Source organism: Peromyscus eremicus, chromosome 2, assembly GCF_949786415.1.
Source record: "Peromyscus eremicus chromosome 2, PerEre_H2_v1, whole genome shotgun sequence".
NCBI lineage: Eukaryota > Metazoa > Chordata > Mammalia > Rodentia > Cricetidae > Peromyscus > Peromyscus eremicus.
The window spans coordinates 156,858,262-156,876,274 of record NC_081417.1 but is presented as its reverse complement, the minus strand read 5'-3'; the positions used below and the strand labels follow the sequence as shown (position 1 = coordinate 156,876,274).

The 18,013-nt window shown below is 50.7% G+C and overlaps 1 protein-coding gene across 1 annotated transcript in view; it reads right to left on the bottom strand.

Annotated features, from left to right (window-relative positions):
• C2H1orf127 (chromosome 2 C1orf127 homolog) overlaps window positions 1–18,013 on the bottom strand; it is a 33,742-nt gene that overhangs the window by 2,732 nt on the left and 12,997 nt on the right. The window contains exons 4-10 of the mRNA XM_059256281.1: window positions 14,902–15,026; window positions 13,408–13,551; window positions 8,589–8,627; window positions 6,821–6,958; window positions 6,230–6,314; window positions 4,974–5,170; window positions 4,616–4,739 (exon numbers count right to left, since the gene is read on the bottom strand). Of these exons, the coding sequence (XP_059112264.1) occupies window positions 4,616–4,739; window positions 4,974–5,170; window positions 6,230–6,314; window positions 6,821–6,958; window positions 8,589–8,627; window positions 13,408–13,551; window positions 14,902–15,026 (852 nt within the window). The remainder of the gene's footprint in view (window positions 1–4,615; window positions 4,740–4,973; window positions 5,171–6,229; window positions 6,315–6,820; window positions 6,959–8,588; window positions 8,628–13,407; window positions 13,552–14,901; window positions 15,027–18,013) is intronic.

The following is an 18,013-nucleotide window of genomic DNA, read 5'->3' as shown; positions in this document are numbered from 1 at the left end:
CACAAGGCCCTGAGTTCAACCTCCAGCATGACATAAGCTAAGTATGGCGCTACGCACCTGCCGTAATCCCAGCAACTCAGAAGGTGTTGGCAAAAGGATCAGAAGTTCCAGTTCATCCTTGACTAGACAGCAAGTTCTAGGCCAGTCTGTGTTGGAGACTCTTTCAAAAACTAACAAACTTAAAATACATAAATCCAGGTTTCTGCAAAGATCGCCCGACCCCAACTCACTGCCCAGCCTGGGTGCTACCAGCTGGTTTCATCACAGAGCTGTCTCCTATTTTGAGTTCCAACCCCAGAAATCAATCAGAACTGGGTAATGTTGTCTGCCTGACTAATCCCAGGTTAGCCAGCTCAAGTACTGTTGATGTCCTAGACCAGACCATGTTGTCCTATGTGTTGGGGAGCATCTTGTACATTTTAAGATGGTCAGCAGCATCCCTGGCCTCTGGGTACCAGATGCCAGTGGCATCCTCCGGACATGCTAAGTAGCAACTCCTAATCCATAGGTCTAGTACAGCCATTTAACCTTCTTGGTTCATGCTCTAAGGCGGTTAAAACGGTGAGGTTGTGTAGGGATTTTGTTGTGTGGCTATGTTTGAGACAGAACTTCCATATGTAGCCCAGGCTGCTCTTGAACTCACCATCGTTGCTATGTGAGCCCCCCAAGCTCTGAGATCACAGGCAGGAAACACTCTTAGAGAACACTTTCTATAATCAGCTTCACACAGAAAAATGAACAGACTTGGCCACCAGAGTCTACCTCCTTACAAGGCAGAAATCTCTCAGATGCGTCTCCAGAGAGATCAGGCCTGTCTCTTTTGGGGGAGTCTGGGGGCTCCTGCTGCCCAGACTGCCTACCACTCCTTCCTGTTCTAAACCTCACTGCTACTTCATCACCTTCCCCTAGGTCCCGGATGCCCTCACCCTCACTGGTTTATGCTTCTTATCTGACCCCACCAGCATTTCCATCCAGGTCCTCTCACTCACATACTAAAACATTTTATTACAGGGAAACACACGCGCCACACCGCACGTGTGGAGGTCAGAGGACAACTTGTATGAGTGAGTCACTTCTTCCCTCTTGCCATGTGAGTCCTGGAGGTGGAACTCAGGCTGGCAGGCTCGGCAGCAAACACCTTTTCCTGCTGAGCCATTTTGTTAGCCTTCCCTCAGTCTTCCAAAGATGCAGACAACTGTCACCACACCCCTACTGCCATCGCCACGCCCCCACTGCCAACACCACGCCTCCATTGCCATCGCCACGCCCCCACTGCCATCGCCACGCCCCCACTGCCCTTGACTTTTCTGTTCCGGGGTTGGGCACCCCACTTACTCCATTGCTCTCAGAAGCTGCCATCTGAAACAGTTAGGACGCTCTTAAAACACTGTTTGAGTTTGGTTTTCATTTTTTCAGGGAAGAGGGAGGGATACTTTTAAAAATCTGTTGTGTGGGGCTAAAGAGAAGGCTTGATGGTTAAGAGCACTGGCTGCTCTTTCAAAGGACCTGCATTTGGTTTCCAGCAGCTAACGGTGTGTCACAACCACCTGTCACTCTAATTCCAGGGGATCTGATGCCCTCTTCTGACTCTGAGGGCATAAACGTGATACATAGACACACGTGCAGGCAAAACACCCATGTGCAAAAAAACAAAACAAAACAAAAGTCTAAATGGAAAGTTCAGGAACCAAAGGCACGTAGGCGACCCGTTAATAGTGTAACTCATGAGTCACAATATTAACAAAGAAAAACATTTTGTAAAAATTCCTGGTGAAAATCATCGGGTCTAAACGGCACTTGCAAGTGGTTGCTAAAAGCTGGAGAAGAAAACCTGTATGAGGCGCAGCCCCTGGTCTCCAGGCTCCTAGGCTGCAGGGAAAGTCAGGAGCGAGGAGGAGAGACTATAAAAAGAACAGAAAGCTCTAGAAGCTGCAGGGAGGTACAGAGGAGGTGCGCTGGGGACCAGGGAGGGGAGAGATTCATTCCGGCTGCTGATATGAAATTAATAAAACCAGAAAGGGAACATTCTTTCCCCGTGTAAATCTTCCCAGGGAGGGAAAAAAAAATTCTCCTAAAATGTTTTTATTGCTGTTGCTATTTTTGTTTTTTATTCACTATCTCCCTGTGAACAACCTACCTACCCTTCAGAGGCCAGGACAAAGTCCACCTCATCATTGGCACCTCCCCCTGAGTCCACCTGCCCTCCACGAGATTCCATAGAATTCTCTTATCTCCCCTTACAGGCTGCTGGAGAGACCCCCGTCTGGTGGCCTCTGCTCCCTCCCAGCTCTCTCTCCCATTGCAAGCTGAATCCTGGCCGGGTAGAGTTCCAACCCTCCCTTTCCAAAATCAATATCAGTGCCACAGGAAACTGTTAAAACAAAAGCAGCCGAAACATGTAAAAACTTTTGAGAAATATTTCCATTTTTAGCAGACGGTTAGAACTCGACCCGTCCTCACGCCCCACCCCCCAACCCATCCTGCCTTTGTCTTTGTTTCTAATTCTGAGTTTGGGGCTAGATGTGGTAGGCAGTCCCCCTTTTAATCTTTAAATATAGTTCTGAATATAATTACATTTTTATGCAGCACCGAGACATCATATCCTGGTAACGGGGCATTCTTGCACTATTAACATCTGAGTTCAATCTCCTTCCCGTCTGTCTTCTATTGAGGACAGTTAGGAAGTCTGAGATGAAAGTGATTGACATCATTTGTGAATTATGTGTATTTCCTCGTGCTGGATCTGAATGGGTTTTGCTCCTGGTGGTTTTGCATGTGTGAATACCAGGTTGTTTGGTAGTCCGGCTTTCACTGAAACCCCGATTCCAGACAGGGTTGCAGCATCCCGTGTGGAGCTCACACACACAGTGTTTACAGGGCAGCTGGCCTTGGATGAAGGATGAATGCAGAGTCCAGGGCTTTCTGCCAAGGAGTCTGAAGCACTGACTGACCTGAGGCACTGCAGCCCAGAGGTGGTGGGACACACCAAAATGGATATGGAACACCCTGCACAGGTGCTCTCCTGAGTCTCCACCTTCCGATGCAGTGTTGTGACAGGCTCTGGGTTCCTTACATTCCAGATTCGGGGGGCGCGGGGGGGGGGGGGGGGACAAAAAAAACAAAAACTGAGGTGGGAACTAGGGATATAGCTCAGTGGCCAGAGTGGTTGCCTAACATACATGAAGCCCTGGGTTGGATCCCCAGTACTTCATAAACCGACCAAAGTGGCAACTCTTTTTTTTTAAGGTTTATTTATTTATTATACATATTGTTTTGCCTGCATGTATGCCTGCATGCCAGAAGAGGGCACCAGATATCTCTATAGATGGTTGTGAGCCACCATGCGGTTGCTGGGAATTGAACTTGGATCCTTCCTCTGTACTCTTAACCTCTGAACCATCTCTCCAGCCCCTGTAACCTCAACTTTTGTGGGCTAGATGCAGAAGCACCAGAAATTCAATATGATCTTTGACTATGCAGTGAGTTCAAGGCCAGCCTGGGCTAAATGAGTCTCTGGTTGCCTCAAACAAAACAAAACAAAAAACTGAGACAACATTCAGAGAAGTGACACACACCTGCAAACCTGGGACGCTGAGGGAGTTTAAGACCAACCAAGGCGACACACTAAGACTTTGTCTCAAAAATAAAAATAAGCCGGGCGGTGGTGGCGCACGCCTTTAATCCCAGCACTCGAAAGGCAGAGCCAGGTGGATCTCTGTGAGTTCGAGGCCAGCCTGGTCTACAAAGTAAGTTCCAGGACAGCTAAGACTGTTGCACAGAGAAAACCTGTCTCGAAAAACCAAAAATAAATAAAAAAATAAAAACAAACGTCAGTCAGTAAAGTGTTTACCACACAAGAATAAGCATGAGGACCTGAAATCAGATCTCTAGGTCCCTTCTTTGAAAATAAAAATAAAAAGGCCTTGGAGCTGGAAAGACGGCTCAGCGGGTAAAAGCATTGACTGCTCTTGCAGAGGACCCAGGTTTGGTTCCCAGCACCCACATGGTAGCTCACAACTGTCTGTGACTCCAGTTCCATGGGATCAGAATACCTCCCTGTGCAGTAGATACGCATGCAGGCAAAACACTTACGCACATAAAATTGAAACAAACAAATAAACAAACCTAAAAGTTCTTAAAATCCCTGTGCACCTGTAATCTTAGCACTCGGGAGGCAGAGACCGGAGGATCCTTGAAGTTTGATAGCTGGTCAGACTAACTGACTAGGAAAGCTCAAGGCTCAGTGAGAGACTCTGTCTCAAAAGAACAAGTTGATTGAGTAAGGTAGACACTGGAAATTAACCTTTGGCTTCCACATCCCTGTGTACATAAAACACTTACACACACACTCGAGGCTGAGCTGGGAAGTCAGTGCACTTCTGCCTCTGTCTCCCATCCACAGCCAGGTACCTTTTCACCATTCAGGATCTAGACCTCTCTTTACCTCAGCCAGTTCCAGCAGCATGCCTGACAGAATTGCTAAGCTGTGTAGATGTGGGAGCTCAGTCCAGACAATGAAATACTGCCAAAGGAGAATGAAGCCAGGCCAGGGAACGAGACCTTGTGTGGCATGTACCTGTTACCAGCAGGCATGTTTTCAGGGTTCCTCACTTACCCACACACTGGAAAAAGTTCTCCACTGTCCAGTGCACTGGGGAGACCATCTCTGCAAAGGCCAGGCTCAGGTCTATCCTGTAGAAAGCTCGTGTCCCTGGGGAGTCTCTGGCCTCTGGGCATGGCTGTGGGACAGCAAGGCACTGGTTACATGTGATGAGATACATCCCATGTCCTATGGCTGTCCCTGCTGGGGCCATCTCCAAAACAAAACTGAGCTTCCAGGGCATAAATGGTGAGGCCAACACCCAGCCAGCCCCCAAAGACCTGCTGTGTGCGTTTCTGACTTCGAGTGCTACCAATAGCCCAAGCAAGAGGCCTCAGAGGAAGGAGCAAGGCAAAGCCACCGGGACACCGACCTGGTCCTGGAGCAGCAGCGAAGCTGGGATGCTGATGACCATGAAGTCCCTGTCCTCGGTCACCGTGAAGGTGTCAGACTGGTGCACCCGAAGGAATCTGGGGCTCAGAGACTCTTCCACATGGGATCCTCTCCTAACCAGACCCAGTCTCTGTTTGGGGATGTGAACTGAGATCTCTGACCCTGGCTGAGACGATGCTGGAACCAGAGGGAAACACAGCCCAGAAAATGAGCTTCAGGCACTCAGGGTCTTAGCCAGAGCCACACCTGTGACCAGCCCCACACACCACTCAATTTACTTTGACATTGGGACTTGATGTCCCGAGACCATGCCTGCATGGACAAAAGAAGAAGAAGAAGGAAAAAAAGGCCACCCTGTCTAGCTCTCAGAGGGTGCTGCCAATCGAGAAGGTCACTGGAAAAGCAGGTACCAGGAGCAGGATGGCCTTTCTCTGCCAAGACTGTATTCCATGACCCTGCCTGGTGCCCCTTCCATTACACGCTGCTGGTAGGAAACAATTCATATCAGTTGTTTACACTTTAGCAAGAATTCTGTTGTGTCAGCCCTCTCACGGGGACATTCTGACCAGCTCTGCAGTTGCTAATGAAAGCATTTGTCTCTAAATAAAGATATTTCAAATAGCACCAACAGGGCAGGAGATGTGTATGGACTTGGCAAGGCCCATCCCCCAAGGCCCCTGGACTCCCCAGAGTTCTCATTCTGAGACTTATCTCGTGATAAAATTCTAATCAGACCTGCAGTGCTCCTCATCTCCCATCTACCCACACAGGACAAAGCCTTTGATCCATCTAACTGTGCATAGTGAGATCTTGAGAATTTAAACTCCCTAGAGGTCAGCAGACTCCGGGAGCTTCCAGACTCCCGGCCTCTCCACACTGAAGAAGGTGCCTGAAGGGAGGGAGGGTATTGCCTCTAAGTCTTGCAGAGTAAGACCACAAACCCTTTCCCATCTTTGTCCTCACAGTCCCTAGGGCCTGCCTGGGGCCCCCAAAAGTTCCCAGATCCTGGGTCTGCAGCCCTCACTAGATAGTACTGTTCACAGGTCACGCTTCACACATCCCTGCAAACACCTCTCAGTACCAAGTTTTTCAGAAGTCCTCAGTCAAGGTTGACGTGAAGAAGAGGTGGGGCAGAGTGGGGCAGGGGGGACAAGGTGTTTGGCCGAAGAGAGGAAACAGAAGTGACAGGCAGTGCTAAAGTCAGAGGTGGGAATTAGGGGCGCTCCTGGGTCTTACCCAGTGGGCACGCAGCCTTGAGGGAATAGGCGTAGGAGCCGCTCACCAACCAGAGAGGCAGGAGCTCCAGGGAAGTGTTCCATACCTGGGAAAGCAGGAAGGTCCCCCTGTGGCCACTGTTCCTTTCAGAGGCACGCTCCCTCTATAAGTGCCCACCCTACCCACTCCACTTTCCATCTCACCTCGGAACAAAGCCCCAAGAGTCAGAGCCCAAGCCAGGGCCTGTTGCCCCAGCACAACCAGGAAATATTATTTAGCCAGGATATTTTTAGCAGGAAGCAAGCTCGGAGCAAATGTCATGTGAGCCATCTTCTCTTACACGGCAACTTTGGGCTATTTAAAGAGATGGTAATTATGCTCCTGCCACCATGATCAGGACGCGCTGAATACATGATTGCCGGCGCCCCTCATCTGCCGAGCAGAGCACTTTACGCTAATGGGGCCCAATTTTCGAAGCCGCCTGCCTAAATCTGTCCAGTCTCACAGGTGGACACGTGAACTGGCACTTCAGGGTGACAGAGAGCTCGCTCCTTGGGGTGTCAGGCTGCAGGGCCCCCCGAAGCCTGGCATAGCCCGCTGTCCACCACTGACCTCCTGCCTCTGAAGAAGTTCTTGTCTTGGGCTTTGGATGGTGACTGTGCTGGCACCAATGTCCACATCCAATCCTATCAAGCTGGCGTCCTCCAGAGAAGCCACCAGCTCCCCTCGAAGGGACAGCAACCACGGGGTCTGAAGACAGAAGGCAAAAGTCACGAGACAGCTGACCAGGAGACAAGCTCATGTGGGGTCAAGGAGCACGGGTACCGGGGGTGGGGGCACTCAAAAGGATGACCGGGTCACGGAAAGGATCAACTGGCCAAGGGGCAGGACAGCAGCTAAAGATGCTGGTACCCTCATATTTCAGGGGAGCAGACCTCTTATGAGCACAGATGAACAGACTGGGCCCTTCAAACAGGGCCAGCCACTCAGCCTGTATACTATCCAGGCTAGTACAACCGGCAGTCTGTTGTCCTGGGCTCTCATTGCCACCCTGTGGTGGGACATGGTCAGTTGGGGTTTTTGAATAAAGATGGGCGCCTAGTAATGCAAGAGGTGCAAGGAGGAAGCACACCCCAGCCCAGGACTGGGGGGACAAATGGCATGCATGGATTCCAAAGACTCAGAGGGATGTGAGGCGAGGAAGGGCTGGCTCTTTCCCAGGTAGCTGTAGGAAGACCTAAACCAGGAGAAAAGTGGGTGCCTGATACAGTGGTTTATGCCTATATTCCTAACACTTGGGAGTGTGAAGCAGGGGGATTTACCTGATTTAAATAACAGCTTGGGCTATATAGTAAAACCTTGTCTCAAAACAACAAAAACTGGGGGCTGGGGCATAGCTCAGTTGGAAGAGTGATTGCCTAGCACACCCTGGGTTTGAAACTGTAAAAAAAAAAAGCCAAGCGGTGATAGTGCACACCTTTAATCCCAGCACTCTGGAGGCAGAGGCAGGTGGATATCTGAGTTCGGCCAGCCTGGTCTACAGAGTGAGTTCCAGGACAGCCAGGGAAGGGCTACACAAAGAAACCTTATCCCAAAAGAAAAAGAGAGGGAAAAAAAGGCATGGTGGTACACACCCACTCAAGGAATAGAGGACAGCAAGATGCTTCAGCAGGTGAAGACACTTGCTGCCAAGCCTAATGACCCGAGTTTGGACCTTTAGACCCACATAGTAGGAGAGACTCAGTTCCCTCCTTGGCACTCAGGAAATGGATGCAAAAGGACCAAAAGTTCAAGGTCATCCTCAGCCACTTAGTGAATCCAAGGCCAGCCTGGGCTACATGAGACTGTATCTCAAAAAAGGGAAGGTCTGAGCGTTGTGGCGCACACCTTTGATCCCAGCATTCAGGAAGCAGAAGCAGGTGGACCTCTGTGAGTTCAAAGCCAGCCTGGTCTACACAGAAAATTCCAGGCCAGTCAGGGCGATATAATGAAATTCTGTCTCAAAACAAAAGAGGGGGAAGGAGGGGAGGAGGGGGGAGGGAAATAAAGAGGACAGCTGTGTACCACAGGAACGGGCAGCCTTGCACGGGAGCCAGCTCCTGCCACTGGGAACCTTTCAGAATCTTACCATGACAGGACCCAGAGGCTTTCTACCCCAGCAGGGTTCCACCAGGTTTTTTTTTCCCAGACAGCTTCAGGCCTCTGCATGGAGGGCACCAGGGGGAGTTCCAGTTCTGCTGAGACCCAGGCCCACAAAGGTCCCTACTGTCCACAGACACTCTCTACAAAAGGGCCATGGAAGTGACAACCTCCTGCCTCAGAGCCTCTAGAGCACCAGACCTAGCAGAACCTTCCAGAACAATGCTTTTTCCTCACCTACCTGTCCACCATGGATCCTTGGAGGCAAGGGCCTAGAGACCTGCAGAACAGAGAGGAAGCAACATCTGCAAACTGTGGGCAAAGGTGCGTGAGCAAACGCCTCTGCAATTGCCGCAGCGGGAGTCCAACGAGAGAGAGCCTTGCCGCCACCGCCGCCTCAATTGTTTGCTCATTAAGACAAGAAAAGCATTTATGTTCTGGGACTCAAGTGTCAACAGACCTAGGGAAATGTCGCCTCAGCTGCTGCCCTGGGCCAGGCCCACAGGACAGCTGGAGTGCAGGGCACAGCTGTCAAGGCGGAGGGGGGTGGGTGTGTGTCCCGTGACCCTGATGTTAAGGACCTGGTGGGGCGGTTCCCAGGCCTCTCCCTCCCACCCCATCTCACCCTGTCACCCATCTCTTCCACACTTTTTCTTCACCTATGGACTCCAATAAGCACAGGCAGACAAGTGTGCTCACCCAGGCACCGTGCTTAGGATACCCAATCATTTCAGGTTTCCCCAGTGAAGAACATTCAATGCTAAAATAAGAATGGTCTCAGGCACACCTGGACAGCTGGTCCCTCACTGCCCCTGAGTCTCATGGTGCGGGCAAGGGACCTGCCTGAGCCCAGCTGCATCCAGCTGTCCTCTTACCTACATTTCCTTTATTACAGTATTTATGTATTTATTATGTCAAGTGGGAGGGGCATGCATCTGCCACGGTGTGCATGTAGGGGTCCAAGCACAACTTAGGGAGTCAGTTGTCTCCACCACGTAGGTCCTGGATATGGAACTCAAGCTGTCAGGCTTGGGCGGGAGTACCTTTAGCTACTGAGCCGTCTCACGGCCTGCCTCTTGCCCTCCTACTGCCTCCACCCCACCCTCACCTGCTTTGCTTTTGCTGCAAGCATGGGCAGGGACACTGAGGCACAGGACAGAATCACAGGCCAACAGAGAGCGACTACGTCCCCCACCCTCGTTCCATAAAAGTTAAGGACGCCGAGTCCAGAAAGACTAATGAGCCTTGACATTTCTCTTACATTAGGCTGCCTTCCCTTTCCCCGGCATGTACAGAATCCATTCTTCCAGGCCCAGAGACAAGTGGATGAAGTTAGGGAAGGCCCCTATCCCCTCAACCTTGTCAGTGCCTCAGCTCTGTTGCCCCTGGCCTCAGGGAGCCCAGCACCCCATTGCTGGCAGGCTCAGCACAGCTCACAAGGAGCCTTTTGGGTGAGCCTGTAATCCCCTCACCTTGGAGGTGCTGCCTTCACTCAGGGAGCAGAGAGGAAGGAGATAGGAAAGGGATTCAGCATTTCCCCGGTCAGCCACCAAAAACTCCCTCCCTTCTCTGCACGACAGTCCCACAGCAACGGGGCAACCCTGGAGGCTGGGCTTTTCCACGGAGGGAGCAGAGGAAGTGGGATCAAGTTCACAGTCCAAACCCACCATGCCCTTTAAGTGGCCACGAGCAGACTATATTTAGGGCCTGCAGACATTCAGCAGGACCTCGGGTATTCTTCCCTGGGAGCAATCGCTAATCACTGCATTGAGTTTACCGGTGCCCCTGGGCACACTTAACCCAGGGCAATGAATAGTTATTGCGCAGCCTCCCGCCCGGGGCTTGTGGGCACACTTAAGCAAGCTCGCAGATCGCTGCAAGCAGGGCATGGCTCGGGTACACCCTTGGGCACCCTGTGCCATCAGCAGGGAGAGGCAGAGTATTAAATATCTATGTGCCCTGTGCCCGTGGCTGCATTTAGCCAGGGGCAAGGCTAGTGTAACGGCTTTAATTAAAACTTAATGCAAGTTCAAGGTGCAGCCATGGAAGCGGCTGCAGAAGTCACCGGGAATGAATCAGTCAATTTGATGAGGTGATGAGGTTCTATGATGGGTGAGGGAAAAGCAGAGGAGGGGGGCTGCTGAGGAGGTGGCAGATGAGATCTCTGCGACTCTGCCCAGGGAAATGGGGGTCCTGTAGTCCTGTGGGCTCCAACACCACACTGGGGAAGGATGCTGGGGATCTGGGCAGGTCAAAAGGGACAAAGTTGGCGCTTGGCTGGCCCCTAGCTCTGCTTTCCTCTGGTTTCTGTCCAGTGTTATATGACACGGGCAACCTTGTCCCTCTGGTGGCCACTCCCAAAATTACAGGCCAGTGTAAAGAGAAGTGACCAGCCCCCAGGACTATCAAAACCATGTCCCACTGTCAAACCCATGACCCATGACCTGCTTGGGGGTGTTTAGGAAGAGGCTTGTGACTCTTAGGAACAATATAATACTTCCCCTGGCATGACCACAATGGGACCTAAACATTCCTCTGCCTCAGGCACTGCTCCTTAAAGTTGAGCAGCAGAGAACTCCAGAGGCAAGACTACGGGGAGCAAGCACAGAGCTGGGGTCCCAGCCTCTGCTCGGCTCTCCCTGTCTCAGCACGTTCACGTCAAAGCCCAGGACAGATGAGAATGGAACTGTACACCCCTCCCGAGGCAAGAATGGTGTCCATTCAGATCTGATCATTTGGTACCAGCACAGAGCCTGGCATTCAGCATGTGCTTTGCACGGATGCTCCCTAAATGGATGGTAGCTCGTGGGTCTTTCTCTCCAACCTCCCTTCCCATCTCTCCTCTCTCTCCTCTCCTCCTTCAGTGAGTCATCGGGCAAAATTGAGCATCCGGGTTTTTGACTGCTGGGGGTTTTTAATTTATTGTGTGGGTGTATGCATGTGTGTACGCAAGTGTCATGGTTCATGTGTGGAGGTCAGCGGACAACTTGCAGAAGTCAGTTCTCTCCTTCCACTATGTGGGTTCCAGGAAAGAAACTCAGGCTTGGTGGCAAGCACCTTTACCCACTTGCTGGCTGGGTCTTACCCTGAAGCCAGGGCTGACTTCAAACTTACAGTCCTCTTGCCTCAACCTCCTTCATGCTGAATTCCAGATGTGCACCATCAAACCCAGCTCTAAATTCAGCATCCCGTTTGGCCACATGGTACTTGCAAAGTTAAAGTTAACAGTTTTGGAAGCTGGGGATGTGGACCAGTGGGTCATGTTCCCTTAGCATCCATCAAATCTCCATTACAACATAAACCAGGTGTGACATTGCATCTATAATCCTAACACTTGGGAGATGGAAGCAAGAGAATCACAAGTTCAAGGTCATCCCCTGCTACATAGCAAGTTCAAGGCTGCCCTGAGATGCTTGAGACCCTTGTATCAAAATAAGTAAACAACTGCTCAAAAAAAAAACCTGTTCAATAAATAAAGTCAACATTTTCCCTTGCCAAGGAGGGAGTCCAGCGCCTCGTACATGCTAACCTAGCGCTCTGCCACTGAACTACTTTCCCAACCCAAAGTCAACTCTTTAAAATGTAATTTCACATACAATTATGGATTTCCTGTTTCTCTTTTAAAAGCTGAAAATTCTAGCAAAATGAGGCGGAGGCGGAGGGGCTGCTCATCAAAGGGGCTCATAGCCCCATTCTGCCGCTACCAGCTATGGGACCTCAGCAACTCACTTCTGGGCCTACTTGTCTACTCTGGAGAATGGGGATATAAACAACACTTCCTGCCTGCTGTGCTATAAAGGTGAGATGGGCCAACATTCGCAAAGCAGGGGCAGGGGCATAGCTCAGTGGTGGAGAACTGGCCTGGAATCCATCAGTGAGGGGCTCACAGCATGGCTCACTGATAGAGCACTTGTCTAATAGATGCGAAGTCCCCAGTTCCATCCCTAGCGCCAAAATAAACAAATAACAACACAGCAGCCATGGCCATGCCCGGCATAGCAGGGTGAGTGGAAGATAAGCTTTCCTGAGGAAAGGAAGGCTTGAATTCAATTCCCTACTCCGTTCTGTATGGCACACTCATTTCTGCTGTGGGTCTGCAACCCTCCCCTGCTCCCAGCCAACTCTTTCTCTGTTCCAGGGCTGCAGAGAAACTTGAGCTCAAGGATGCCACCAGGCGGTGACACAGCTGGAGTGTGCCTAGGCCTGTGTTCTTTCCAATGCGGACGTTACATCTGAAACACATCGCTCCTCAGTGCTGGGGATGGAACCTGGGACCTTGCACAGCCCCCAAACCTGACATCTAGAATTCTTTGATGTGACCTAGGTTAAATAAGAGGACCCATTGCTGCTGAACTTGTTCTGTGGGTAAAGCACTTGCCTCAAAATGGTAAGGACCTGAACGTGGATCCTCAGAACCCACATAAAACCAGATGCAGTAGCTGGAGTCTGTCACCTCGGCATTCCTGTAGCAAGACAGGAGACAGAGCCCGCGGATAGCCTGGCACACAGAGCTGCAAATAACAGGCCCTGTCTCAAAGAAAGAAAGGTGAGAACTGACTCCTGTGGGTGTCCTCTGACTGCCACGGTCCTCGGGACACACAAGAAGCTCATCTTGTGCACATGGAGACAGAGAGAGAGAGAGAGAGAGAGAGAGAGAGAGAGAGAGAGAGAGAGAGAGAGAGAATAAAGAGGAGGGGAGAAGGAAGAGGAGCAGAGGATAGACTCTGATGTCAAGCCAGCAACTTTCCTTAATCCAAAGAGGAAAAACACAATTCTGCTCTTGTGATGTTGGATGGCTGACATAAAAAAACACAGCTCCTGAGATTCGCTTCTTTAGTCACCCACCCCTTATCCCGACACACGCCTCAATGCTCAAAAGCCCAGCCAACACTAAATGTCCACAGAGAATGGTCCTACCCTGTGTCTCTAGCTGTCACCTCTGCTGGGCTACATCCCAAGGCTCAGGAACCCCAGTCATCTACCTGGGCCTTTGAAGAGAAGCCAGCCCTGGATGCCCATCACCACCTCCCGGGCCCTCCCAGGCCTTCCTGAGCTGTTACCTGAATGAATGAGGGGTGGCAGCGGACACTCTGTTCACTCAGCCTCGACGTGATCACGGGACACGTCATTATGTAGCGATCACTCTGCTTCAACCTTCTTGCCCCTTTTTGAAACATTCTGATTTCCAACCTGTAATTTGCTTTCTGGAAGTCAGGCAAAATTCACACGTGCAACCGAAAGAAGAAAATGCAGTTAAGAGACCACAATTATGGGTCAGCCTCTGTTCACAGTGGGTGTGATTAACGCAGGCCTCCTGGAAGCCTGTCTCACGGAAGAGCTAAGAAGCAAGTGGAAGGGTCTCGGGGACTGGGGAACTTGGCAGACTCTGGCCTGTGACAGTTCAGCCCCCAGAGGGGAAGCCCCTAGGGAGTCCCTGGGCCAGGGGACTGCTGTATCTTTCAGGAAGGTCACTCTTTTTTGTTTTGTTTTTGTTTTTTGTTTGTTTGTTTGTTTTTCGAGACAGGGTTTCTCTGTGTAGCTTTGCGCCTTTCCTGGAACTCACTCGGTAGTCCAGGCTGGCCTCGAACTCACAGAGATCCGCTTGTCTCTGCCTCCTGAGTGCTGGGATTAAAGGCATTCGCCACCACTGCCCAGTTTAGGAAGGTCACTCTTCCCCCCCCCCCCCAGAGCTGAGGACCGAACCCAGGGCCTTGCACTTGCTAGGCAAGCGCTCTACCACTGAGCTAAATCTCCAACCCCAGGAAGGTCACTCTTAAAGAGGAAGCATGGCAGTTTGTATCCTCTCATTCCTGACAGCAGACAAGTATCTGCCCACAGCCTGTTTCCTTCGACCCCAGTAAGAAATCTCTTGGTCCCATTTTACAGCCAAGGCAGTTGAAGCTCCACGGATGTGAACAGCTAAGCCAACAGCACATGGCCATTTCGGCAACAGAGCTTCAACGTGTCAGGCCAAGGGGTCCCACAGGTACCTAGACTGTCTTCCTTCATCCCTGCAAGAAGCCCGAATGTGAGCCCTGGAGCAGGGGGTAAAACTAGGTATGGGGGGGGGGGGTCATCAAGGAGGGTGGTGATGACGGAAGAGAGAGGAGCAGTGGGGCTGCTGGAGAGAAGGTGACAAGCCAGGCGTGAGGACACACACCTGTAATCCCAGCATTCAGGAGGCTGAGGCAGGAGGATCCAAGGACTGCTTGGACTACAGAGTGAGTTCAATGCCAGCCTGTGCAGAGAGACCCTGCCTCAAAATAAAAGGTTGTTTTTCTTTTAAGGCGGGAAGGGCTGGAGGTGGTGGTGCACACCTTTAGTCTCAGCACTTGGGAGGCAGAGGCAGGCAGCTCTCTGTGAGTTCAAGGCCAGCCTAGTCTACATAGCTAATATGTTCCAGGCTAGGGTTTATAATGGGACCCTGTCTCAAAGCAACACCAAAAGAAGCTAGATATGTAACTTGGTGGATGTGCACTCGCCTGGCATCCGAGCATACATGAGGCCCTGAGTTCTGACCCCAGCCCTGAAAATAAATAGTTTCTCAAACCCACCTCTTTCTGCACAAAGCAGCCAGAGTACAGCGCTCGGAAGATGAAGCCGCCCTCATGAGCAGGATGCAAGAGGAAACCACATTTGGTAAGAAGAGAATCCAGGTGGTTGGGGGCCCTCTTGGTGCCTGTGACAGAAACAGACAGGACCCTGGGAGAACAGCAGAGGTGAGGTCAGGAGTGTCTGACACCCAGACATAAGCCCATGACTGCTCTGCTCTGGAGCACCAGAGAACAGCGAAGATAGAAGTCTTGGAAGGAAGCCTGATGGTTCTGCCAGACATACAAGCAGACCCCCTCCCACCCAGCTCCCAGCTCTGAGCGCAGCCTGGGTTGTAGAAGCTGTCTCTCGCTCCTCTCCTGCTCCTCTCCTGCTCCTCTCCTGCTCCTCCCCTGCACTGTGGTCTGTTTCCCCCAGCAACACAGAGTTCCATGCAAGCCTGCGGCAGATCGCTCCACTCTCCATCGAGAGACCCATGTGAGGGTCATCTAGGCTTTCACTGCTCTCCCTCTGCCTCAGCCACACTAGCCTCCCTGTTACTTCTAATGCATCATGGGTGCTCTTGAGGCCTTTCTATTGTCGGCATCTTGTGCCTGGAACACTCTTCTAGATACCTGTGTGGCTCAGTCCACCACACTCAAGCCTTTAAGTAAATCCCCCTTGTCAACGAGGCCTCTGCCAGCAGGGCCTCCGTCACCCCCTCTTAACCTCACCCCTCTCTCAGGGCCCCTTTCTGCATCACACATCACCACCTCGCCTGCTGAAAAATGTCTACGACTACAGAAATGGTCTTGTTGCCCTCCACTCAAATGCCAGCCCCACGGCGCCAAGAGTATTTATCTGTTTTGTTCTTTGCCGTATCCCCAGCGCCTTAAGCTGCATCTGGCGCATAGAGGGCTCTCAGTAAACATTTATTGGATGAGTAAAACACAAAGAGGAATATCACTGAGCAGAGGGATTACAGGCAGTTTTCATTATCGTCTTTAGATTTCTTCTGTTTCCGTAATTATCTTGTGTTGCTTTTGAGGTGATTTTTTTTTAAGTCCTCCACCCTCCCGCCCCAAAGCCCACTTTCATTCTCAGATAGTTGATGGGAGATGAATACGCCCTTGCAGGGGACAGCTCCAGCAGCCTGGGTGTGGGGGACTCTCTGGTGACATGCTTTCCTTTTAAGAGCATGCAGCCTTCATGACTATCTTTAGCAGGAGATCAAGGCCGAGCCTGTGGCTCTGAAAGGCAGATCACTGGGGAAATAAAGTGTCTGAGGCTGGATGTGCAAATTGACCCGGATCGTTTTAGTTTCCCATTCACGTCTGCACTTTGTAAATATTTGCCTGCATCCTGCTGCTCACACCTGCTTGCTGTCCCTTCAACTTTATGGAAGGCAGCAGGCAGCAGGCAGCATCGTTTCTGCATCCCCACCTGGCGCTGCTGAGGAAAAGAAACGCTCTTCCTCCGAAGCCACAGGTGTCTCTGACAGCGCCTAAAACTAATGGCCTGTGGCTGGCTGCTGTGACTAATTCCCTGATTATTGACTTTATGATTTTACACTTAAAACTTCTTTATAATAACACACAGAAATGTTTAATGGGCTCTATCCAGAGCCATAAAAATTACTTATTGAACAAGCGTTTTAAAACTATTAATCTATTGTTTTCCATTAATAATGGCTTTCCAAAGAACAGGCGACAGCTTAATGATTCCTCCACGTTTTCCCCTGGAAAAGTGGCCTTTTAATACACAAATGCCGCTCCAGTTCCAGAGGCATCGCCGGCTGACTGACCATCCCAGGGCCAGTTCAGGATTCGGGACACACCAGTCCCAGACAGCACTTTAGAATTTCCAGACCAAGCCAGGAGTGATGGCTCACACCTGTAATTCCAACACCAGGAAGACTGAGGCCAGTCCGGACTGCATAGAGAGTTCTAGGGCAGCCTGGACCACAGCGTGTGATCCTGACTTAAAAAACAAAGGAAGAAAGAAAAAAGCATTCTGAGATGGGAAGGCTTCCCTCCTCAACTTCTTCATATTTGTACAAAAGAAAGGAAAAGTTGGGGTGTCTTACTTGCAACCTCTGTGACCAAAGGTACAGCAGGAGGTGAACTATAGATACATTCTCTCTATTCGGCTCCTTCTAGAAGTTTCCAGAAGGTCTTCCCACTTTGCAGTTTTTGCTCCAAGTTTTCTGAAGGTGATAATTTGCCCTTTGTTTGGCTTGTTTTAGGCATGAGATTCCCCCACCAAGCATGACATGGTGGTTCCAGTGGGTAAGACGCATGGGCCAGGGACTGGAGAGATTGACTCACTGGCTGCTGCTCTTCCAGAGGACCTGAGTGGGCTCCCAGCCCTCACATGGTAGCTCACAGCCGTTTGCAGTCCTAGTTACAGGAGATCAACACCGTCTTCCAGGCCCTACTAGCAATGCATGTATGTGGTGCACAGACTTGCATGCAGGCGAAACACCCGTACGCATTCAATAAAGGTTTGAAAAGAACTGTGGACCAGCAAGATGGCTCAGTGGGTAAAGGCACTTGCCACCAAGCTGATGTCCCGAGTTCAATATCTGGGATCCACATGGTTGAAGGAGAGACCCAAGTCCTGCAAGTCATGCTCTGACCTCCACATGCACGCTGTGGCACATGTTTATAAACACAGTATTTTAACATGCATGCACATACATACACACAACTAATAGAATTTTTAAAGAATACATTTTTTTGCTGGGCGGTGGTGACGCATGCCTTTAATCCTAGCACTCAGGAGGCAGAGGCAGGTGGATCTCCGTGAGTTCAAGGCCAGCCTGGTATCCAAAGCAAGTTCCAGGAAAGGCGCAAAACTACACAGAGAAACCCTGTCTTGAAAAACAAAAAACAAAAAAAACAAAAAAAAAAAGAATACTTTTTTTTTAATTGTCCCATTAGCTTCACAGAGGGATTTAAGTTTAGGGGCATACATACTAGCACCTGATGGGCACTTAATCCAGGTTTGGGGCCTTTTGCCCACTGAGCAAATATCTATTAGGAGTCTCCTAAGCATGAGACAGAGTCCTTAATCCTGGAGAACCTCAGCTATCAACACAGAGCACAAGGGCTGTGCCTGCTCCCAGCGACCTGC